Source organism: Rhinopithecus bieti, unplaced genomic scaffold (genome assembly GCF_001698545.2).
Source record: "Rhinopithecus bieti isolate Rb0 unplaced genomic scaffold, ASM169854v2 scaffold_11933, whole genome shotgun sequence".
Classification (NCBI taxonomy): domain Eukaryota; kingdom Metazoa; phylum Chordata; class Mammalia; order Primates; family Cercopithecidae; genus Rhinopithecus; species Rhinopithecus bieti.
The window spans coordinates 1,997,692-2,022,288 of NW_016806995.1; the positions used below are offsets into that span (position 1 = coordinate 1,997,692).

The following is a 24,597-nucleotide window of genomic DNA, read 5'->3' on the forward strand; positions in this document are numbered from 1 at the left end:
CAAGGTTCTTTAGAAGATTGGGATATAGCTGTTCAGAAAACTGAAACCCGATTAGCTCGTGTCAATGAGCAGAGAATGAAGGTAATGACAGTGTTTGTTTGAAGTCTTTGGCACCTCTGGTAGCTGTTTTGGCTCGGTTTGGTATGGATGTTTCTTGTCAAGACATTTTACATTTTCCTAAGTGTCTTTTACTCAGTATTAATTATAAAATATTTAGATCAATGCTTAAACCTGTCTTTTTAGATTGTTCTAAAACTTCAGCCCCAATATTAAGTACTTGTTTCATGTAGTGAGGGAATTTTACTCTAAAATTTACTAGAATTGATGAAAAAGAATAAAGAAGAGCCTCACTTAGCCTAGTGAGTGGAACATGAACACCCCTAACTTATTTAGGGCTTTAGTTTTATGGATTTTTTTTTTTTTTTTGATACGGAGTCTCACTCTGTCACCACCAGGCTGGAGATCAGTGGCACATATTGGCTCACTGCAAGCTCCGCCTCCCGGGTTCATGCCATTCTCCTGCCTCAGCCTCCTGAGTAACTGGGACTACAGGCTCCCCACCATGCCCGGCTGATTTTTTTGTATTTTTTTAGTGGAGACGGGGTTTCACCATGTTAGCCAGGATGGTCTCGATCTCCTGACCTCGTGATCCACCCACCTCGGCCTCCCAGAGTGCTGGGATTACAGGCGTGAGCCAATGCCCCCGGCCAGTTTTACGGATTTTTTTTCGCTTCCTTTTGATGAGTAATGATTAGGGTGAGGAAATTGCTAATATTAACAGAGACATCAGATCCAGAATTCCAAAGAACCTGAATGAGCCCTGGTGTGGAACAGCTGTGAGCCTGTCCACATTTTTCTCCAGATCTCTGCTTTTCATTTAGTAATGAACTTCCACTCCCTCTCCCCTTTCATGACAAATCAGTATAGTGAATGTAACTGCCACATCCAGCGATGCATCATCTTCCCATTTTTCTAGGCTGCAGAGAAGGAAGCAGCCCTTGTGCAGCAAGAAGAAGAAAAGGCTGAACAACGGAAAAGAGCCCGGGCCGAGAAGAAAGCGTTGAAAAAGAAGAAAAAGACCAGAGGCCCGGAGAAGCGCGGAGCAGATGAGGACGATGAGAAAGAGTGGGGCGATGATGAAGAAGGTAAGGAGCTCTTGAGAAATTGTGTTTTGAAACGTATCAAAGTTAGAGAAGTTGCGAAAACAGTACGAAGAACTTTCTTCCCTGTACCATTTGAGAATACATTACCAGCTTGATACCCATCACCCTTTGATCACTGTTAGGGTGTATGTCTTACAAACAAGGGCCCTCTTCTCCATGACTAGAATGCAACCATCAGAGCCGGGGTTAGCTACTCCCATCTAATCCTCAGACCCCAGCCATAGGCTCCCATTTGTCCTGATAATGTCCTTTGTAGTGAAAGGATCCGGTTCAGGATGCACTGTTGTGTTTAGCTGTCTTGTCTCCTGGATCTCCTTCCGTCTGGAGCACTCCTCAGCTGTTCTTTACTCTGATGACCTGCACTCTTGGAAGGGGACAGGCCAGTTGCTGTGTTGTGTCCCTCAGCCTGGGTGTGTCTGATGCTCCCTAGGGATTGGATTCCGCTCATGCATCTCGGGCAGGAATAGTGCACAATCGCTCCTGTGGCCTGCTCATTGAGTCCCGTCAGGTGGACTGTGATTCGCTTTGTTCCACTGCTGGTGACAACCCTTTTGATAATTATTTATGTTGATGCTCTACTTATCCCAGGTTTGGCTAGCAAGAGTTCCATCACACAGGCTTCTGTGTCCCTTTGACCTGTCCCCTTGTTCTTTGATCATTTCCTTACCTTCTGGCACACAATACCCAAGGGTCATCTTGTACTTTCCATAACTCAGTCCTGGACATCATTTCTCCAAGGTTCCTTTGAGTGATGAGTGGTATTTAGGAGGTGCTGGTTGTGCTCACTGCTATTGGGTATTGTTCCTAGGCCTGAGTGGTCGAGGGTAGGGAGAGAGAGTGTGTGTGTGTGTGTGTGTGTGCGCGCGCGCGCGTGCGTGCATGTGTACGCAGACATATTTATGTCCGTATTTACTTCTGTAACTATTTGTGTATGCTGAAAATCATGATTTCACACCAGTACCTCCAGTTCCAGTCTAACACCACAAGGTTCCCTTTCGTACTTGCAACGCCTTTCTCTCTCTTTTTAAAATTTATTTATTCATTTATTTTTGAGACAGTCTCGCTTTGTTGCCCAGGCTGGAGTGCAATGGGGTGATCTTGGCTCACTTCAACCTCCGCCTTCTGGGTTCAAGTGATTCTTGTGCCTCAGCCTCCCAAGTAGCTGGGATTACAGGCACGCACCATCACACCTGGCTAATTTTTTGTATTTTTAGTAGAGATGGGGTTTCGCCATGTTGGCCAGGCTGGTCTTGAACTTGTGGCCTCAAGTGATCCACATGCCTCGGCCTCCCAAAGTGCTGAGATTACAGGTGTGAGCCACTGCGCCCAGCCATGTCATGCCCTTTTCTGACCTTGAGAAACTTGGCTGCCTTTATCCTCAGCATCCTCACTTATTCCACCCAGCCCCTGTAGGTATGTAATCAACTTCCTGTCCCTGCCTCCCCTTCTCACGGGTGCCATCCCCACCCTGTTTGGTCTCCTACACCCGGGGTCAGGCACGGCTCTGCATGGACACCCTTGCCTCCTTCACTCAGGCTTCCAGATCTAGGCTGGGTCCCTGCCACTGCCCCATGCCTGCTCGTCTTCTTCCTTCCATTCAGGCTCTAGCATCCCGCAGCATTGCTGCAGCCCCTACCCTGCACAGACCTGCCAAGCTTGGCCCTGCTTTTTTTTTTTTCTTTTTGAGCGGGAGTCTCGCTCTGTTGAGGCTGGAATGCAGTTGCATGATCTTGGAGTATAGGAGAAGATCTCGCTCTGTCCAGGCTGGAGTGCAGTTGCATGATCTCGGCTCACTGCAACCTCCGCCTCCTGGGTTCAAGCGATTCTCCTCCCTCAGCCTCTTAAGTAGCTGGGATTACAGTTCGCCCGCCACCACACCCAGCTAATTTTTGTATTTTACTAGAGATAGGGTTTCACCATGTTAGCCAGGCTGGTCTGGAACTCTTGACCTTAAGTGATCCTCCCGCCTTGGCCTCCCAAAGTGTTGGTATTACAGGCATGAGATACTGCACCCGGCCTTGGCCCTGCTTTTAATGGTTCTGACTTAGTGGAATTTTCCAGCAGTGTTTCTTTCACCCTTGTAATTTCAGGGATGGGCGGCTCTGGGTCATATTTATTTCAGAGAGTCAGTCAAGGTAAAGAATTGTCTCTGGTGGCTGGGGTGGTAGCTCACGCCTGTAATCCCAGCACTTTGGAAGGCTGAGGTGGGCGGATCACCTGAGGTCAGGGGTTCAAGACCAACCTGGCCAACATGGTGAAAACCTGCCTCTACTAAAAATACAAAAATTAGCTGGCCGTGGTGGTGGGCGCCTGTTTTCCCAGCTACTCGGGAGGCCGAGGCAGGAGAATCACTTGAGTCTGGGAGGCGGAGGTTGCAATGAGCTGAGATCATGCTGTTGCACTCCAGCCTGGGAGACAGAGCAAGATGCCGCCTCAAAAAAAAAAAAAAAGAATTGTCTCTGGACGTGAAAGGACTCTCTGTACACTTTCTTAGTACAGATGTGTGAGCCAGAGAGAACTGGGAATGGAATCATCCATCGTTGAGTTGACCTTGCTTGTACACCTTGTTTGGGCTGTCCTAAATGACTGAGGGTGGCTTATTGCTCCTCTGGCCTCACAGTTTAGCAGAGTAAGGCAAATGTGATGTGTGACCGCAGTGTCGTGTGATCAGGGCATGGCGTGTGATCAGGACTGTGGGAGATGGAGTTGTTAATACTGGTGGAGGCCAAAGAAGGCACTAGTGGGTCAGCTTCATACTAGGAAGACTGTGGGGAAGAGATGCGGCATCCAGGGGGAAGACCGAGTGACTGTCTGGCAGCAAGAAGGGAAGGGCTGAGCTAGACAGGGAGCCAATGTTAGCACAGCCTGAAGGCACAGCACAGCCTGGCATTCTCTGTGAGCAGCAGATAATTGGGTTTGAACTCGGATGCGTGGGAGAGGGATGGGGCAGTGGTTGAGGAGGCTGCGGTGGTAGGTGGGCCAGTCAGCTGGACCCAGCCCAGGGACACTCTTGAATACAGTAGCAGTATGCAGGGCTTACATTGCATTGTAAAGTCAGTGGGTGAACTGATGGGGAGGTCTGTTTGCCGGAGGCTGATGTCTGTTGAACTTCAGTACTGGCCCTGTGGAGGCAGTGGTGAGGACAGGCTGCAGTAGAAGATTGTGGTTAGGCTCTCTTAAGGACACAAGACCTTACTGAAAGTGTTTTAGAAACCACAGACCCTTTGTAGTGCTTTTCCTAATGTGCTCCCTGGGGCACGGGCATCAGTCACTTAGGGTGCTTTTCCAGTGCAGATTCTCCTGTCCTATCCCACCCCTGTTGACCTGGGCTTTATAGGAGAGGGGCCCTGGAATTTGCCTTCTGAACTTTGAGATCCACTGACCTTTTGTATAATTTGCCTTTTGTATAATTTAAGAGTGGACAGTGGGGATTTATGTTGTTACTTCCACTTGATTGAGCCCACTTGCCCGAGTGTAATTGGGGCACAGAAAGTTGTGGGACAGGTCAGGTGGGTCACAAAAGACTTCTCAGGGGTGATGCTTGCCTCACCTCTGTTCAAGCTCCCTGAAGAGAAGTAACAGTTAACCATGGCTACTTTTCTTTTGAAAACCTGTAGAGCAGCCTTCCAAACGCAGAAGGGTCGAGAACAGCATCCCTGCAGCTGGAGAAACACAAAACGTAGAAGTAGCAGCAGGGCTTGCTGGGAAATGTGCCACTGTAGATGTGGAACCCCCTTCGAAGCAGAAGGAGAAGGCAGCCTCCCTGAAGAGGGACATGCCTAAGGTGCTGCACGACAGCAGCAAGGATAGCATCACCGTCTTTGTCAGCAACCTGCCCTACAGCATGCAGGAGCCGGACGTGAAGCTCAGGCCACTCTTTGAGGCCTGTGGGGAGGTGGTCCAGATCAGACCCATCTTCAGCAATCGCGGGGATTTCCGAGGCTACTGCTACGTGGAGTTTAAAGAGGAGAAATCAGCCCTTCAGGCACTGGAGATGGACCGGAAAAGTGTAGAAGGGAGGCCAATGTTTGTTTCCCCCTGTGTGGATAAGAGCAAAAACCCCGATTTTAAGGTAGGTTTATGGAAAAAAAGAATACCTTTCATCATGGTTGCTTTAGACAGGCACTTTCTTCCTGCAGCAGTGATATTTAGGGTAGACATGGAAGTTTTATGCTGTGTTTGGATGTAAACTTCCTTGTGAGCCAAGGTCGGTCCTGAGCCAGCTGACTGAGGTCTGACTCATGGCATGGCACCTTCTTGCTGGGTGCTTAGTAATGCAAGGGACTGTGCTGAATGCTTTATGTGTGTCACCTCATTGACTCCTCATCAGACTCTGTGAATGGCCACTTTTATTCTTGCCGTTTTACAGAGGAAGACATGGAGGCCTGGAGAGGTTAAGTGACTCACCCCGGTGGCCCCGTTAACAAGTTTCAGAGCATGGCTTGGCTCTAGTCTGCCTGGCTGGGCTGCTCCTGGGGACAAGGCTGGTGTCAGAGGAGTCAGGTGAGCTGTGTCATGCCTCGAATCATGGTTTTTCTCTGTCTTCCTTCTTCCTATAGGTGTTCAGGTACAGCACTTCCCTAGAGAAACACAAGCTGTTCATCTCAGGCCTGCCTTTCTCCTGTACTAAAGAAGAACTAGAAGAAATCTGTAAGGCTCATGGCACCGTGAAGGACCTCAGGCTGGTCACCAACCGGGCTGGCAAACCAAAGGTCAGAGTCAGAGCAGATCGTGCCTTGTCTTCAAGGCTTGGGCAAACTTCCTGTCTGTCTCTATTCAAAGATGATTTAGCCTCTAGAATGGGTTCCTAGTTTGTCTGCTGAGAAACAAAAGTTAATTTCACAGAAAGATCTGCACATTTAGCTCTGCTTACATTTGGAGTCAGATTAACTGGTTTGTAGTTAATTGTGCTAAAAAGAATAGAGCAGTTGGAAATAGATGATCATGAATTCACCACACTATGGCCCTTGGCTGTGGGGCTTGGGGGAAGCCCTGTGACCAATAGCACATGGGCTTTGGGGTGGGCACCCTCCTGCAGCCTCTTCCCTCTGTCCCAGGCCTCTCTTTCCCTGGGGCCTCCAGCCAGGTCCCTTGAGTCCCTCCGTTGCAGTGCCTCTTCTGCTGTCCTTCCTTCTTGCACGCTCAGTCTCCTGCTAAGTCCTTTTGTACCCCATTTTGTGTAGTAAGTGGTTTTGTTATTGTCTACCCACCGCCCACTCTCCCTACCCTTTATCCAGGTTAATGGAGAGAAAAAGAGGATGAAATGAGGGAGTGGGTGAAGGCATAGAAACATGAGGGCTCACCTGGGCACCTGGGCTGCTGGCCCTGTGTCCCATCCACCTCTTGGTTTATTTGCTGGATTTATACTGGTCCGTCTGTCTGTTTCCTTCTTTCTACTTCTGCAGCACGTACAAGGTGTACTGAACTTGGAAGGGTTATCTGAAGTTACAGTGCGTAGCAACAGTTGGGAAGGAGAGTAGGGTGGGGAAATAAGCCTGTAGACAGAGGATGCAGTGGTGGGGAAGGTAACCTGTTGGCTGGTCATTTGCTGTGGCCTGGTCTGCTGGTCTCCAGGAGGAAGCCCAGTGCCTGCCCTGCGGGAGGAGGTTGCGTCCCTGGTCTGTGGGATCTGACTTGGTTCTGAATCTTGCCTCTTCCAGGGCCTGGCCTATGTGGAATATGAAAATGAATCCCAGGCGTCGCAGGCTGTGATGAAGATGGACGGCATGACTATCAAAGAGAACGTCATCAAAGTGGCAATCAGCAACCCTCCTCAGAGGAAGGTTCCAGAGAAGCCAGAGACCAGGAAGGCAGCAGGTGGCCCCATGCTTTTGCCACAGACATACGGAGCGTAAGTGCTTGCATGGTAGACCAGTGCGAACTTCGTCCTGGCTGGCACCAGTTCATGGACCATAGGGAGATTAACCCGGGATGAATTAGTTTCCTGTTAGGACAGAAAAGCCAAGACGCGCTATACCTTGTGGTAATCACTGTGGTTCCACTGGAGCAAGGCGTCCAGAGCAGGATGCAAGCCTAGGCAGTGACCTCTGCCTGGTACTGGCCAATTTACACTTGTCATTTATTTCAGACAAAACTAAAGGCAGTGATTATTTTCAGGTCCCCTTTGCCAGTTGGAGCTGTTTTTAAAATGAAATCTTATACCCACGTGTGTGCGTCTACAGCCCTAGCTATATGATCCACATAAGCTGTGCTTTTCGCCTGCCAGGGATGAGGAGGAGATAGCAGAATTGCCGGGTGACTGGCGAGTTCTGAGAGGTGATAGTCACACTGATCCCCTCTGAGTGCGACTGGTGCTCAGGGTTGATCTTTGCCAAAACTAAACAAGGCCAAGTCTGTTGAAGCAGTTTTTACTTAACAGCCAGAATTAAGGAGGCAGGGATTATCTCATCCTTTTTTCCCCCCCTTTTAGCTTCTGATTATATTTAAAACTATCTTGGCTTGTTTTCACAAATAAATGAGGGGCCACAAATTGTTGCTTCAAAAGGTCGATTCAGTGTTTGCTCTTCTAGGAGGGGGAAGGGAAGGACGCAGCTGTCTCTACTGCCTCGTGCCCTGCAGCGCCCAAGTGCTGCAGCTCCTCAGGCCGAGAATGGCCCTGCCGCCGCTCCTGCAGTTGCCGCCCCAGCGGCCACCGAGGCACCCAAGATGTCCAATGCCGATTTTGCCAAGCTGTTTCTGAGAAAGTGAACGGGACTCTGGGAGACAGGAAATGCCTTACTTCACTCTGGCCCGGCGGACCTCCCACCACCCAGCGGTGCACTGGGGATGGACAGGCCTGGTGTGCTGCCCGCTCGCAACCACAGATGGCTCCTCTGCTTTAGACAGAAAGGGGGAAGGGGTTCTAAGTCAAGAGCCTTTCAGTGCTCCCTCATATTGAGGGCAGTGGCAGAAAAGTGACCACTCTGCAGGCTCCCTGGGCCCAGGATGTGGTGTCCTAAGATACTTTTGTATCTTAAAGACTGAGGCACAGAAGCGAAACGAGAACACGGTTTTTGAGACGCAGTTGTCCAAATGTTTCTGGCCAGCTCCGGCCCCTTTTTGTATGACACTTCTCTTCTACCCTGCACAGCACACATGCCCGTCATTCTTTTAATTTTAAAAGATGAAATGGCAGATGCTAGTAATTCACCAGAATGGCCTATTATGGGGGTGGGTCTGAGGGAAGTCATCTATATAACATTTGCTGGATTTTGTTCAAGGGGCTGTGCATTTTATATTATGTATTTGTAAATGACATGTCAGCCATTGTTTCATGTTTCCTAAAAGCAGAATATTTGCAACATTTGTTTTGTATAGGAATTATTTGTGCCACCTGCTGTGGACTGTTTTCTTTGCCTAGTGACTAGTGACCTGTGTTGTCTAAACATGAGTTCAGCCCTTTGGTTTTGTTTAATACCATGTCAAATGCAAACTTCAATTCTCCCCATTTAGCTTTATTAAACTGAAGTTCTCTTCAAAACTTCTTGCTGAATGGTACTTAGATGTGCATTCACATACAGATGTGTTTTGAAGTGAGTGTACCTTGCTTTACCTAATAGATGTGTAAATAGAACTTCTGTAAGTCAAATCCCATTGTCACTTTGATTTAAATTATTTCAGCTGTGATGTGTCTTCAGTTTTTATACAATTCAGTTTATAGCAGTTTGACACTGGAGCTTTTGAGCTTTTTTACCTCACATCTTTTATCAAATATTTATTGCTTTGAAAACAGCATTGCCAGTTCAGTAGGGGAAGCTTACTTTATTAACACACTCTGGAGAAAGACGTCAGGGAATCCTTGTGTATGTCATGGGAATCAACTCCTCATTTATCTGTTGTGTAAGTAAGTTTTTGTGCATCAGTCGGGCTTTTCTATATTTTTTTAACTTAACATTTTTTAATATAACCGATTAAAAAGTAGACAGAACAGTAAAATAAACTCCTGTGTGCCTACCATTCAGCTTCCAGCATTCCTCAACTCCCAGCCCCTTTTCCTTTATGTCTGTCTCCCCTCCACCTTCTGTTATATTGAGGCATGTTCCAGATGTCATTGTGCTCATCCAGTAATGTTGTGGCAGGTGTCTCAGGAGGACTGAAAAGCTTTCACTCCTAGAAACATTAGTGGTAATCCCTTAATGTCAACTGTCCACTCAAATTTCCACCTTCCTATAAATATCAGCTCTCCTCCCTGTAAATTATTGGTTCATAAGCCTCTTACATCTTTTAAAATGTAGGTTCCCCTCCGTCTCTTTTTTACACAAAACAAACTTTTTACTAGACTTCTGAATTAAATTCAAGCGCTGGCTGTTGACAGCAGCAAGAACCTTTGCTGTCCCACGTGTTCCTCCTGCAGTGTTCTCTGTGATGCTGTTTGGAAGGCTGTTCAGCTGGTGAGATGATTTGGGTAGCTCAGAGGGAGCCCTCATGGTTGGGGACCTGACACATGAAGAGCCGTTAATATCACTATGGGTGAGTGTGGCCTTACTTTTCGCTGCTTCACATTAACGGTTTGGCTTTCTTGCCTGCAGCCAATATTCTGACCTTAATGTCATACTTGCAGGTGTCAACCCAGGCTTGTTCCAGGGGCAAACCTTTTCAGGCTTGAGCAGAATCCAGTTTAGGTTCGGGGTGTTGACTGTTCTAGAAATGGATTTCCAGGACCACATGAGTGGGTTTGTGTTTTCTGCAGAAAATCCAGAACTGATGGTAAATAGAAACGTGAAAAACTACTCCAGTTGAGTCTTAGTAAAAAAAAAAAAAATCAGTAATTTGTCCTTATCCACCTAGGTAGGCGGTTTATCCAATTTCTGGCTCGCTTGCCCATGGAAATCACCATCTTGGATCTGTTGCTCTCCCAGAACAGTATTATGAATAGGGCCGAAGGTCAGAATACCCCCATTGCCCTTATGACAGATGGGAGCATCTCCCAAATAAGACAGCAAAGTCTCAGGCATTCATGTAATAAAATAACTTTATTAGAATCAGGAATTTGTTAAAATAATATCCTTCACATATAGCTAAAGTGCAAATTCTCTTGCTCTATAGTAGAAGCAAACACATCTGTCAGACCTCCTTGGTGTGCTTATAAAACCAAGACGAGAAGAGTTTAAGAAGTACCTCTGGCAGCATAAAAGTATGAAAACATATTTTATAGAGGTTTGAATAATTATCATTTGGAGCCATTTCATGTATCTTTTCACTTATTTTTCTTAACCTTTCAAACACTACTCTGAATGTGCTATTTATACAACAGAATAACTGTATAAACTACATTAGAGCAGTGGCCTCATTACTGTCAGGAATGGAATTCCCAAATCAGAGACAACACTGCGTATTCGCCATCACTCACGCTGACAAAGTGCAGTTCAGTGTTAGACATCACGGGCTCCGTCACTGGGAAAGGTACCCAGTGACTTCCACCACTCTGACTCTAAATAGCAGCAGTCATATTGGCACCTGTGCCATATGATTGAAAGAGAAGATCCTACTTCCACTGGATGACAGCTTGGAAACTCGGCCATATTACATAGAGCACTGCATCATTTCACAAGTTGCGAGAAAAATAAGGCCACTCTGAGGCAATCTCTTCTGCCTCCCCATGGGGGACGGGACATGGGACAGTGCAAAGACTGTGGAAGGTGGGGGTCCAGGCAGTAAGTAGATGAAACTCCAGGACCAGAGGGATGCAGCCTGGCCATGGCTGAAGGTTTTTGCTCCATTCAGTAGAAACTGGTGCTCTAATTCATTATCAAAAATGCTTATTTGGTGTCCACGTGGCACTTGTTTTCTCAGATAGGTTAACATCTACCTACAGAAAACTCAGGCAGAGGGGTGAGGGCAGATGCCTACTAGCATAACACCTGGCTGGCAGCATGATACAGGTGGAATGACAAGCCCAGAGAACTTTTAGACGAAAACATCTGGCTTGAGTTACTACAAATGAAGTGTGAGAGAAACACCAATACACAAAGAAAACCAAACTGCCCACCCCCCATGTTTCCCCCTCCAACATACAGCTCTTTATAGCTACCCCCTATTCTTAATTAGAAAATAGTCTCGATATGGAAAAAAACAGCCGTTGGCACTAAAGTTTGCAAACGATGGCTCAAAAAGTTCCTGGAGGTAAGGAATGTCGGCATTCATTTTCTCTTCTATGAAGTTTGCTTGGAAGTTAAAGTCACCACTAATCTAAACCTCGAGAAAGTGAGCTTTCAACCATTTCTCTCAGCTGCGACTTGGGTCTGACTTCCCAATTGCAGTCACAGAATCTCTCAGCCCGTTTCAGAGAAGTACTTGGAGGCGTTATATCAGTGGCTCTGGGCCCTGTCCCACACCTGGCCGCTCCTCCCCCTTAGTGCAAATTCTGCTCCAGAACCTGTGTTCTGATCACATGGTGGCACTGTTGCCCCTAAAGCACGGCCACCAGCAAGACACAGCAGACACCACACAACACTGACTAGCTTGCTCCAAAGAAAATAAATAGCTTGCTTGAATTATAAGTTATTTTAGAGACAAGGCTTCATAACTTAGTGTTTTTTTTTTTTTTTTTTTAAACTAAACATTTGGAGGTAAAGAATGTTTCTCCTTTTGCTTTGGGAAGTGACTAGGTTTCTAGAAATGCTGTTTCTTTTTTTCCCCCCGAACCTCAGGACATCCTTTGTCACGGAGGAAGGATTTCTAGGGTGAAGGCTTCACAGGAAGCGTCTCCTTGAACCCAGAGTGGTTGGGTTGGGCTTCTGGCAGTGCCACCGAGTACTCAGTTGTGGCAAAAAGCAGGGTGTCCAGGGTGGTCTCAGTACACTTGGCGATGAAGCGAATGAAAGGCCTCACGTCGCCCTCGTTGGCAGCTTCCAGCACGTGGTAGTACTCAGACCGCTGCTCCTTGCGGATGGTGATGGGCGGGTAGCCCGCCTGCATGAGGATGAGGTTCATGAGCAGGCGGGAGGTCCTCCCATTGCCGTCAATGAAAGGGTGGATGTAAACGAGTTTATAATGGGCTAAGGCTGCAAACTCCACCGGGTGCAGGTTCATGGCATCCTCAGAGTTGAGCCACTGTACAAACTCCTGCATCTGCTTTTCCACATCCTGCGGATGGGGAGGGATGTGGTGTCCGACCAGGACCTGTGTCGTCCGAAACCTGCCAGCTTCCACGGGGTCCACGTAGCCCAGCACCCGCCTGTGGATCTCCAGCACATCGCTGATGGTGACGGAACCAATGCGCGAAACCAGGGTTGTGTTGATGTACTTCATGGCCGCATGCATGCCGATGACCTCGTTCTGCTCCTCCAGGCTCTTCCCGGGCACCGCGTAGCGGGTCTCCAGGATGTGCCTGATTTCTGAGAGGGTGAGGGTGTTGCCCTCGATGGCCACTGTGTGGTAGATGTGATGGTAGTAGGTCTCCTCCATGACCCTGCGCAGAGCCGAGTTTCCCTTGGGGATGGACATGATCTTCTTCACTTTGCTGTCGATGATGCTGAAATACCTCTGGTCGATCTCCTCCACGAGTGGGAGCGTCCGATCACGGCTGACCAGCGCTTTCTCATGGTAGGGCGAGATGGTCAATGCTCTGGTGTACAAATAGTCCGCCTGGATGATGTCCTTGTCTTCTTCTGAGAAGATGCCAAACTCGGTGAGCGCGTCCACGAAGTCCGGATCCATCTTGAGGGCGTGCATGAAGAGCTTTTGGGCTTTTTCCCGCTTGCCCTGGCGCTTCATCTCCAGGGCCTGGTTCAGGGCGGCTCTGGCTTCCAACTTACCTGCTGGAAGAGAGCCACAGAAGCGATGTGAGGGAGGCTAGGGGGCAGAGGACATTCAGGGGGGCTGTCACCTGTGCTAGTCTCCACGGAAAACCATGATGACCAGCCTTAGTCCCTGGCCTTGGGGGGCTTCTTCCAGCCGCATCGTGTGTACTCAACGTGCCCAGTACCACTGATCCCCCAGCCGTGTGGTGGTATGCCAGTCACTATCCGGGTGTCCCCAGAGCCACACTCTATATTCAGGGAGGCACCTCCTTGGCTTCCTAGCCTCCTGCCTTCTGGACATAGAAAGTTCTAGGCATTTACTCTGCCTGGGGCCTCTCTGCTGGGCCTTTCCCACTGGCCACAGCTCCCAACGTAGGCCCTCTCCTACATCTCCAGCTCGTCCTGTGTTGGTGACACAGGTTCCTGCTCCTGCAGGCCCAAAGGTGTTAATAACTCCCGACTCTTCCTAGACGCTGGGGGCTTCACCATCGCAGGACTGTTGTTTCACTCTTTTAACCCAGTGGTTTGATTGTGCGCCCCAGGGGACATTTGGTGATGTCTGGAGACCTGGTTAGTTGTCATAACTGGGGTGGTGGTAGGGGTGCTACAGGCATCTCATGGGGAGAGGCCAGGGATGCCACTATCATCTAACAATGCACATTCAGTCCCCACCACAGAGAACTGGTGGAGGTGGGGAGCCTGCTCTAGCCATAGCCTTCCTGTCCTGGCCCCTCTCGGCCACCTGAGGATCAGCTCCACACATTCAACTTCCTTTAGTTCCTTGAATGCCCCCAGGCTCTCTTATGACAGTTATGTCAGTTATGACAACCTCTGGTCTCTGCCTGGAGTCCTTTTCCTTGGATGCCCTTCTCCTTGGATGACTCCTACTTAACAACTGGGTCCCAGCTCAGGTGTCACTTCCTCCAGGGAGCCTTCCTGGTATGCTCCTACAGCCCTTTGTGCTTCCCCATCACCACACTTGTGACACTGTCTCAGTCACATCACCTTGTCTATACTAGGAGCCCAGGGCTGACTTGTTCACAATACCCCGATGCCCTACACACAGGACCCTGCACACAGGATACGGCACACATTCTATGTCTGTCTGCTCAGTTAAACATTGAGGAAGACAGCCAGTCACTCTTACCTGGAGAGGCCTTGGTCTTGGCCACCAGCAGCGTCACGCCCCTGGAGGTGATGCTGAGCTCCGTGGATGGGCTGCTGCACTTGGTGGCGGCATGCTGCGCCCTGTCCAGTTTGCTCCTGAGCAGGTAGAAGCCTTTGAGCACAGCCAAGCACTGCTCCTCCACAGCCCCCAGTGGCAGCAGCAGGGCCAGCAGGGACCCCAGCATCATGCTCAGCAGCGTCACCCAGAGGAAGCGGCCCCAGACCGAGATCCATTTCGGTTCAGTCACCGCCATCACTGAAGCCATCGGTGTAAGCATCATCTGGACTCAGGAGAGGGCCCTTTGCGCATGTCCACAGGCAGCTGAGAGAGAGCAGGACCTGCAAGGAGCCAGGAGTTGCAGGAGAAACAGACACGTTCAGGACACGGCTGTGACTTCAGCCAGGAAGATGGGTTTGGAGACTTCTGCTTTTAGCTCACTAGAGAGACGGGGTGGGGGCAAGTCAAGGAGTGGATCTCACTAGAGGAGGGACCAGCCTAGAAGGACTGGTGCCACCTCCTGAGCAGTGTGACTGAAAATAACACTACTGTGGTCCAACAATTATTGAGCACTTGCCATAATCCAGGCCCTGTGCTAAGCAACAAATGCCTCCCATGGGTCATAGTCTTCAACGACTTGAGCTGATGTTTTCATCCCACTCTCCAGGTGAGGGAACTGAGGTTCAGAGAGGTGAAGTCCCTTGCCCAAAGTCTCGCCGGGAGCAAGTGACAGCCTTAGGACTTGGAACTCAGGAACCCCACGGCTCTAACGCGCTCCCCCTTTCCATACATCCCTGTGGCTTCTGACCACAGACACTGGATTTGTGGACATATGTCAAACATTTGGGACACAAATGACTGACAGGCACACATGCAGATCAGCCACAGCAGTTCTGACGCCCAATCTTTGATAAGCACAACTGTTGGGTGGCCTCATTTATTGCCCTCACCCTGATATTCAGCCACAGCTCCCACAGTGCCCTTCTCCTCTCTGGCCTTCCGTTTCCGGCCTGTCCAGAAGGGACCCCACCAGGAGGAGGAGCAGTTCGAGCATCTCGAAAGGAACTCAGGCTGCGGGCCATCGTGCTTGGTTGGCCTCAGTGACAACAGGGCTTGTATGTACTTGGGGCTGGCAGTGGGAGTGGTGGGGCCCAGGTATGCAAACACTATGCTAACAATAAGCACTTATTAAGCAACTATGGTGTGCTAGGTGCTGAGCTGTGTACTGGTCACACATTGCCTCATTTCACCCTCATGCCACCCTATGAAGGAAGAGCTACCCCAGCTCTATTTTACAGACAAGGGAAACCAAGGCACAGAGAGCATAAGTTAAATTCCAGAAGGCCCACAGGAGGTAAACAGAGGCATCCAGAAGGAAACAGCAGGGCCTCTGAGCCCGGTCCCCGGGTCTCAGCTTCTACCTTATTACTAAGCAGGGCCTGTGCACCTGCTCTGGGCTGGTACTGACCCGGGAATGACTGATGGATCAGGGGGTTCGGAATCTTATGTGGATGGAGCCTGGCCCTTTGCCACAGAACATGTGAAATGGCTTGGGATGAGCTTTAACAGGGGTGCGCCTGGAGTGCTGCGCGGGTCCAGGGGTCTGGGCCGGCTTCCCGAGGGGACAGGCTCCTGGACGGGGCGGTACAGGCAAGGGGCAGTTCGCCGGTGCCAGGGGTGTGTGCGGGGAAGAAGTGCGTTCCGGGAGGCGCGAATCTCTCCCCCGCACTTCCCAAGAAAAGGGGAACTGAGGCCGGGAGAGGAGAGGGGGCCGGTCTAAGTCCCCTCCAAGACTGCAGAGCCTCCCCTTCCCGAACCCCGCCCATAGCTCGCGGCCGGGCCGCACCCTTCCCGGCTCCGTCCTCTTGAGCCCCTCGGGCTTGCCCTCTTCTCACCGCGCGTGACTGTCAGAACCCCAACCGCCTTCCCCGCGCTCCCAGCTCCGAGGCCGCCAGCTCCCGGGTCCTCCTTCTCCGCCGGCCTCTGGCCCCGCCCTCGGCGACTCGCCATTGAACCGCCCGCAGCCCTCGTCTCGGCGGATTGGCTTTCTCCACTCGTCCTTCCCTCGCATTTCCGGGTTTCCGCGTCCGCGTCGGCTTCCCAGCGAAAGACGCGCCGTGGGCCACTCCCATTGGTTGTCGCTTGCGTTTGTCCCGTTCACGTAGCAGCCAATAAGCAGCGGGAGGGGCGGGGCCTAGGCCACAGACTGGAGGAGCAGGTGCTGGAAATCCGACGCGCGTGGGGATTTGCGGCACGCTAGGTGGCGGGCCCGGAAATTCGAAGTTCCGCGGCGGTCCCTTCCTCGGGTCTCCTCGTCCCGGATCCGCTGTCATGTGCCTCATTTTTCCCGGGTGTGAAATGAAGAAGCAGATGCTTTCCACCCCTTCACCCTGTTAGCCTCCTTGACTGCGCAGCCCCTGTTCTTAGCCTCCACCCCGTGCTGCTGAATTTGCCGCCGCCTTCTAATTTTCTCTTTCCCTCCATGTGTCTTTTCCTCCCTGACTTAAACAACTTTTGTTTTCTTTTAGAATACAGGGTCTCGTTATGTCGCCCAGGCTGGAGTGCAGTGGAGCAATTGCAGCTCACTGCAGCCTCCACCTCCTGGGCTCAAGCAATCCTCCCACCTCAGCCTCCCAAGTAGCTGGGACTACAAGTGCGTGCCACCACCTCCGGCGAATTTTCTTTTTCTTTTTCTTTTTTCTTTTTGAGACGGAGCCACTCTGTTGCCCAGGCTGGAGGGAAGTGGCACGATCTCGGCCCACTGCACCCTCCGCCTCCCGGGTTCAAGCGATTCTCCTGCCTCAGCCTCCTGAGTAGCTGGGATTACAGGCGCACATCACCACGCCTGGCTAATTTTTGTATTTTTAGTAGAGACGGAGTTTCACCATGTTGGCCAGGCTGGTCTTGAACTCCTGACCTCAGAAGATTTGCCTGTCTCGTCCTCCAAAGTGCTGGGATTACAGGAGTGAAGCACTGCGCCCGACCTATTTCTGATTTTTTATTTTCTTTAGAGACAGGGTCTGGCTATATCACCAGGGCTGGTCCTGAACTCTTGACCTCAAGCTCTCCCTCCACCTTGGCTTCCCAAAGGCTAAGATTACAGGCACGAGCCACCCCCTCGGTCCTCCCTGAGTTTTTAATTTGTATCCTCTCCAGAAGGATCTGGCTAGTTCTTTTGGCTTCCCATAGAGAAATTTTTTCCTTGAAGCAGAGAATGGAAACCTCCATCTTAATCCACAAATACTGAAATTAAACATCTAGGGAGGTGCCCCAGAAACGCTAAGTATTTAGAAATTAGCAGTTCAGATTCTGGGGAGTCAGAGAGACCTGAGCTCAAATTCAGACTTTGCCATTTACTCTCTGTGTCACCTTGGGCATGTTACTCCTAGCCTCACTTTCCCCACCTGTAAAATGGGGACAAACAGCCTACCTTGCTTTTGGCATCCAGTTCAGGATTTGCAGAAGGCTTGGTGCTTCAAGATCTGACCTCCTCTGTGACAGGTACTGCTCTTGGAGGCAGGGCTAGGTGGTGGTCGTGGGTGTCACTGTTAGGAGTCACACAGCCCTGGGTTCAAATCCCAGCTCTGCCACTTGCAAACTGAATCACATTCAGCAAGTGACTTGATCTAGTTGATCATCTGTCTAGGCTTTTCTGTAAACTGCACACAATGTGATTATATTACCGCTTCACAGGGTTTTATGTGAGGGTGAAATGAGATTCTATACATCTGGCACAGAGCAAACTATGTATGTATGTATGTATGTATGTATGTATCTGTCTATCAATCTATCACCTATCTATCTTTTTTGAAATAGGATCTCACTGTGTTGCCCAGGCTGAGTGCAGTGGCGTGATCTTGCTCACTGCAACCTCCATGTCCTGGGTATAAGTGATCCTCCCATCTCAGCCTCCCTAGTAGCTGGGACTACAGGCACACACAAGCTAATTTTTTTTTTTTTTGAGACAGAGTCTTGCTCTGTCACCCAGGCTGGAGTGCAGTGGTTTGATCTTGGCTCACTGCAATCTCCACCTTCTGGATTCAAGCGATTCTCCTGCCTCAGACTCCTGAGTAGCAGGGATATAGGCGTGTGCCACCGCACCCGGCTAATTTTTTGTATTTTAATAGACACGTGGTTTCGTTATGTTGGCCAGGCTGGTCTTCAACTCCTGACCTCAAGTGATCTGCCTGCCTTGGCCTCCCAAAGTGCTGGAATTACAGGCTTGAGCCACCGTGCCTGACCAGAAGATTCATAGTTTTTAAGGAACAAAATCAGGGTGGTGATTATTTTGGTGGTTTCTCATTTTTAATCTTTTCAACAAAGGTCATGAACATTTTCTCTTGGAGTCCTCTGAATTGCACTTCCTGATGGCCCAAGTATGTCACTGTAAAAACCTTCCCCAGAGGAGGGCCTAGTAGGTATGGGTGACTGTTGGTATGTTAGAAAACAGTGAAGCTCTGGGATCAGACAGATGTGCATTGAAATGCAAGGCCCCCCGCTTGCTAGCTGAGTGACCTTGAACAAGTCACTTATCCTCACTGAACCGGGTATTATGAGACTTGTCAACCCCTGTCCACACCCAGGTATAAAGCAATGTAATTGTCTGCTTCTGAAGGCACCCTCCTCTCTTTGTTAGCTCTTTAATTAGCTTAGGCTACGAGTAGAGTAGTAAGTCCAGAAGCTATGCAGGAACTGCTAATGAGTGAAACTTACTGGCCATGAGACAATAGGGAGAGGTGGGGAATGTGGCAGATTTGAGAGCACATACCTTGTCTAAAGTGGGCAGCAGCTTCTCAGCTGGAACCTATATTTATTAGCTGAGATGCAGTCTAAAAGTGGACAGAGTTTTCAATTTTTCAAAAGAAATGTGAGGCCTAGATTTTTTAAGCAGTATCTCCAGATTTTAAGGCAATTGGCATGGCTGCCGGCTGGCTTTCCAGGGCCGCCAGATTGCAACCCCTTTGTAGAAGTTAGTGGAAGATGGCAGGGGAAAACAGGAAGACTCAGAAGGATTATTACAGCAAAATGATCCCATTACTGTGTGTGGCCACCAGGGGACAGTAATTCACCAGACATCACTTCCCCCCTTCAATCTCCTTGTCAGGAGTTTACACTAAATTTTAACTCTTGACTTTGTCTGCATTCAGCTGTGTTGAATGCACAAAATATGGTCCCTGAAGCGATATTGAAAAGTTGGCTTCCTCCATCTTAAGCATTCTGTATTAGGTGAAAATTGCCTCCCCGTGGCCCACGGAGGAGTTTTCTAAACGCTTACCTTGACATGTGACAAAGAACCCAGAAAGTCGCTGCATGGGAAATGTGTCCATTATGCAAAACAAAACAAGACAAAAAACCCTTCTGCATGTTTAAGGAACAGCAGTCAAGCGCTTCTTGCTGGCAGAGTCGGATTCTATTGCTTAGGAAAAACAAAACTCCCCGGCTTGAGGCTACATGGCATTGAGTTGGCTGCAGAATGACTCGACGTCATTAAAAAGAACATACACCACACCTGTTCTTGCTTCTTCACTTCTACCCCTGGTTTTTTTTCTCTTTCTAACTTAATGCTGTGGCTGAAAAAGAGAGCCCAGCAGCCCTTCTCCCTGCTACTGATTAATCCTCCTTTTAAGACATAGCTGGTGGGGCTGGGCATGGTGGCTCACGCCTGTAATCCCAGCATTTTGGGAGGCCGAGGCAGGCGGATCACGAGGTCAGGAGATGGAGACCATCCTGGCTAACACGGTGAAACCCCGTCTCTACTAAAAATACAAAACATTAGCCGGGCGTGGTGACGGGCGCCTGTAGTCCCAGCTACTCCGGAGGCTGAGGCAGGTGAATGGTGTGAACCCAGGAGGTGGAGCTTGCAGTGAGCCGAGATTGCGCCACTACACTCCAGCCTGGGCGACAGAGCGAGACTCCATCTCTAAACAAACAAAAAGACATACCTGGTGGGGTCAGACTCAGTTTCTGAGGTATCCCCAAGAAACAGGGTTTGGGGGATCCCATGTGAGTGTCCCTGGGCTAAAGGCTTGTGTTCTGGCCTCAGGACGTTTCTTGTGTCATATGGTCTCAAATCACCAATATTTCAAAACTCAGGCATGCCGATAAGTGTTGTTTTCAGAGCAAATCATTTGGGGAAGTGATACTTCTTGCTTGGAAAAAATTAAATGTAACTGCTTTTCACCTGTCAAACAACTATTTTATTTCTTAAAAACAACATGAGATCATTACAGATACAGAATCCACAAAAAACGAGAAGGAAAAAAATACACATTCACAATTCTACTCCATATTTCTCCATGCACATTTATTTATTTTTGAGACAGGGTCTCACTCTGTCACCCAGGCTGGAGTGCAGTGGCACAGTCTCGGCTCGCTGCAGCTTCAACCTCCTGGGCTTAAATGATCCTCCTGCCTCAACCTCCCAAGTAGCTGGGACTACAGGTGTGTGCCACTACGACTAATTAATTTTTTTTTTTTTTTGTGGAGACAGGGTCTCACTCCGTCACCCAGGCTGGAGTGCAGTGGCACGATCTTGGCTCACTACAGCCTCAACCTCCTAAGCTTAAGTGATCCTCCTGCCTTAGCTTCCCAAGTAGCTGGAACTACAGGTGTGTGCCACCACGACTCACTAATTAAAAAAAAAATTTTTTTTTGTAGAGATAGGGTCTCACTCTGTCACCCAGACTGGAGTGCAGTGGCATGATCTCAGCTCACTACAGCCTCAACCTCCTGTGTTTAAGTGATCCTCCTGCCTCAGCCTCCCAAGTAGCTGGGACTACAGGTGTGTGCCACCATGACTGGCTAATTAAATGTTTTTTTTTTTTTGTAGAGACAGGGTCTCACTCTGTCACCCAGGCTGGAGTGCAGTGGCACGATCTCGGCTCACTACAGCCTCAACCTCCTGGGCTTAAGTGATCCTCCTGCCTCAGTCTCCCAAGTAGCTGGGACTACAGGTGCATACCACCATGACCAGCTAATTTAAACAATTTTTTTTTTTTTTGTAGTGATGGGGTTTCACTATGTTGCCCAGTCTGGTCTTTAACCCCTGGGCTCAAGAAATCCTCCCACCTCAGCCTCCTAAAGTGCTGGGATTATAAGTATGAGCCACCACAACTGGCTACATCTATTTTTAAATGATGAAATATTTCTGATATCCAAAAGACATCAATAGTGCAATGGGCACTTGTGTACCTGCCATCCAGTTTAAGAAATACCATGTCACCAATACACTGAAGCCTCCCCTTCACATGCCCTTCCCTCCCTCCCAGAGGTCACTATCATGTTGAATTTGGTGCTACTGCCCCCATGCATGGTTTTTTGCTTTTATCCATATGCATGTATCCATAAATAATATATAATGATATTCTGCAGATTTTTACACATGATATATACTCTGTGGATCCTTCTGCATTTTGGGGTTCAGAATTATGTCTTAGAGATTTATGCTTATGCTGATATGCATAGTTCTGGTTCATTAGTTTTACAGTGCTGTATAGTATTCCATTTACAATTTATTTCCCATTTACCTGTTGATGAGAATTTGGATTGTTTCCAATCTTTCCCTATCACAGACTTCAGTGAAATACTTGTATGATTTTTTGGCACATGTGTGGAAGTTTCTCTAGGACAAAGTTTCTCAAAGAATCATTTGGGGGGGCTTTGGAAAAACAACCACATGGGGCTTTGCTCCAGACCAACGAAATCCTCTGACTGCTCCTCTGATCCTCCTATATCTTAGCTACAAGTGGAAATAATCGTACCCACCATGCTGTCTCATTTTTGGTAGTGGTAACAACTGAGCACTTACTGTGTGCTAAGTAATTTGTAGGGTATTTGCTTGAATTTTTGTAACAATGCCACGAAGTAGATATTATTAAACCCACTTTATAGAAGGTGTAAATGAGGCTCAGAGAAATTAAGTAATTAGTCTGAGGTCACACAGCAAGCAAGTGGCAGAGCCAGGGTTCATGACCAGTCTTCCTGACTCAAAACTTAAGGTTTTGACCATTATGAGACCCTAGGCTTTCAGAGATCTCAGGTTACATGTTAGCTCCTCAGCTTTGGAGGTGGGAAAACTAAGGACAGAGCCAGAATACAAATCCAAGTCTCTGGATTCCCTACCCATTAACATGTCACCTTCTACTGTAAAAATGCTTTGAGGGTAGGGGAAGGAACAAGGAGGAAAAATCTTCATAAAGTCGTCTTCTTGAGACAATTCCTGACATCCACCCTATGTCTGTTATCCATTGCTGTGTAACAAATAATCCCAATGCTTAGTAGCTTAAAACAATAGCAAATATTTTTTACTTTACATTATATTGTGTGGGTCAATAATCTGGGAGCAGTTTAGCTGGATGGTTCTAGCTGGCAGACTTTCTTGAGATTGAAGTCAAGGCATTGTTTGGGGCTGCAATAATCTGAAGGCTTGACTGGTGCTGAAGGCTCCATTTTCAAGGTGGCTCACATGGCTGGTGGCTGGGGGCTTCAGTTCCTCTCATGTGGGCTCACAGGACTGCTTGAATGTCTTCTCAACATGGTAGCTGGCTTCCTCCAGCATGAATGACCCAAGAGTGTGATGTCTTTTATGATCTAGCTTCAAAAGGCGTGCTTTAACCTTTGCTCTACTCTATTGGCCACAACACAGATCCATCTTGGTACAAGGTGTAAGGGGGCTACATAAGGCTCACCAGGAGATGAGGATCAGTGGGGTGCATCTTCAAGGCTGCCTGTCTTATGCGCTGCCTCTTCCCTTCTCAGTCCCAATGATTCTGCCTGACAGGATGGACTTCAGGCCTCCTGGGTCTTGTGTGGTGGACTCTTCGGGTACCTCAAGGCAGGGAGCTTCTGCATTTGTGAGACTCCTCTGTGAGAACAGTGGACTCCCAGTGGCTGACTGCCTTTCTCCCAGCTGTTTACTGACTGCTTTTTAGCTCTACTACTCTAATTGGCCTGAGAAGCTGCCTACTCCTGCCTAAAAATATGGTCATGTTGACATGGAGACTGATTCAGGTGCTCAATACACTGTTTTAGATCACAGCCTCTGAAAGATGTGACTAACACTTCTCTTCCTGCATGGGGACGGTGACTCAGTTTGGGCCAGGATGGAGTGAAGACCCAGTGGAGCCTACATCCTCCCCCTTCTCTGATTTCTCTGTTTCACCTGATTCAAGGTAGCCAGGGTCTGGGGGCTGCTGGGCAGAGAGGCTGTGGACCCTCCTGAGTCCAAATTGCAGTCCATTTTGATGCCCCCCCAAAAGCTCTCAGTGGAAGCTCTCTGTTGCCATAGTAACGTGGAGATGTGGAAATTAACATGGGTGTCTGGCTAGCCAAGAAAGCCAAGCTCGTAATACTCATTCCCTCTTTTAAATAGATAAGAATTCCCAGGAGGGCTTTGGACAGACATCAAAGGGCCTATTTCAGGTGTTGAGAAAATACTCTTTTAAAAATTATTGTGAAATGAATTCAGCCCTAATCAGAGAGATGGCAGTGATTTGTCGTTCTCACAGGAATTGGAGAAATAAGTTTAGAGCCGAGGCAACTGTTTTTTTTTTTTTTTTCTTTTCTAAATGACAGCTTTATTGAGATATAATTCACATACCACACAATTCTCCCATTTGAAGTGTACAATTCTGTGGTTTTTAATATATTCACAGGGTTGTGCAACCATCACCCCAATTTTCATCACCCCCAAAAGAAAGCAAAGACCCTTTAGTAGCAATTTCCTGTTTCTCCCCAAGCCTCTCCCTCAGCCCCTGGCAATCTACTTTCTGTCTGTATAGATTTTTCTCTTCTGGATGTTTCCTGTAAATGGAATCCTATAATATGATGGCTTTTGGGGTCTGGCTTCTTTCAGCATTTTTATTCCTTGCCCCTTATGGTTCTTCACAGTTTTCCAACAGCAGTGTTTCCATGCACTTTGAGAACAATTCACTGACTGGAGGTGCAGCTGCAAAATTAACCCCCAGCCTGGGGATGGATGAAAGGGAGCAGACTCCTCCAAGGCCACCAACCTGGCCTTCCTTGTTCCTTCTTGAGCCTTCCTGGCTGCTTTGGGACTGTGGTGGGAAAGGTGGCCCTTTGGGAGCATGGCTGGCTGGGCTTCACACCGGCATACAGTGGACATGTTCCTGCGACTTCCTTTCTCGGGAGAGTTATAATCACGAGCAGCAGAAGATCACCAGATGCCAGGCACCATGCTGCGAGCATGCCATGAGTTAGGACGATCTCATTGTTACAGACCTTTTCCCCACTCTCTTTTTATAGGGATTCACTTAACAGCCACCTCTTTTACTTCATGCACATGTTTTGCTGAGGCTATCACTTGCGTCATTTTTCTATTTTTCAGCCGTAAATGATGCACATAGAAATAATCTCACTCTTTGCCCTCTGCTAGCCTAGATATTTTACTTGTTTGTTTGTTTGTTTATTTATTTATGTATTTATTTATCTATTTATTTATATGAGAGGGGGTCTCACTCTGTCGCCCAGGCTGGAGTGCGGTGCTGCAATCTCGGCTCCCTGCAACCTC

General features: G+C 48.7%; 2 protein-coding genes across 4 annotated transcripts in view; one reads left to right on the plus strand and one right to left on the minus strand.

Annotated features, from left to right (window-relative positions):
- SART3 (spliceosome associated factor 3, U4/U6 recycling protein) overlaps positions 1 to 8,777 on the plus strand; it is a 39,861-nt gene extending 31,084 nt beyond the window's left edge. Inside the window, exons 14-19 of the mRNA XM_017879747.1 lie at positions 5 to 81; positions 977 to 1,145; positions 4,781 to 5,235; positions 5,723 to 5,875; positions 6,824 to 7,014; positions 7,694 to 8,777. Of these exons, the coding sequence (XP_017735236.1) occupies positions 5 to 81; positions 977 to 1,145; positions 4,781 to 5,235; positions 5,723 to 5,875; positions 6,824 to 7,014; positions 7,694 to 7,871 (1,223 nt within the window). The 3' untranslated portion in view covers positions 7,872 to 8,777. The remainder of the gene's footprint in view (positions 1 to 4; positions 82 to 976; positions 1,146 to 4,780; positions 5,236 to 5,722; positions 5,876 to 6,823; positions 7,015 to 7,693) is intronic.
- Positions 8,778 to 10,116: 1,339 nt separating this feature from the next.
- On the minus strand, positions 10,117 to 16,142 carry FICD (FIC domain protein adenylyltransferase). Of its 3 annotated transcripts, none has more exons than XM_017879749.1 (3): positions 15,965 to 16,142; positions 14,052 to 14,410; positions 10,117 to 12,922 (listed from the first exon to the last, which is right to left on the minus strand). In XM_017879749.1, the coding sequence occupies exons 2-3, from the start codon at positions 14,350 to 14,352 to the stop codon at positions 11,841 to 11,843; spliced, it is 1,383 nt and encodes a 460-aa protein (XP_017735238.1). In that variant the 5' UTR covers positions 14,353 to 14,410; positions 15,965 to 16,142; the 3' UTR covers positions 10,117 to 11,840. The 3 variants fall into 3 exon arrangements, with proteins under 3 accessions (XP_017735238.1, XP_017735241.1, XP_017735239.1); XM_017879752.1 differs by having other exon boundaries at positions 10,117 to 12,919; positions 15,965 to 16,132; XM_017879750.1 differs by having other exon boundaries at positions 15,916 to 16,132.
- Positions 16,143 to 24,597: the final 8,455 nt, after the last annotated feature.

Excerpts from the sequence above, each read along its gene's own strand:
- FICD (XM_017879749.1), bottom strand. The coding sequence starts at position 14,352 with ATGATGCTTACACCGATGGCTTCAGTGATGGCGGTGACTGAACCGAAA. Across the intron at positions 12,923-14,051 it reads CAAGACCAAGGCCTCTCCAG|CAGGTAAGTTGGAAGCCAGA; the intron begins GTAAGAGTGACT and ends GCTCTCTTCCAG.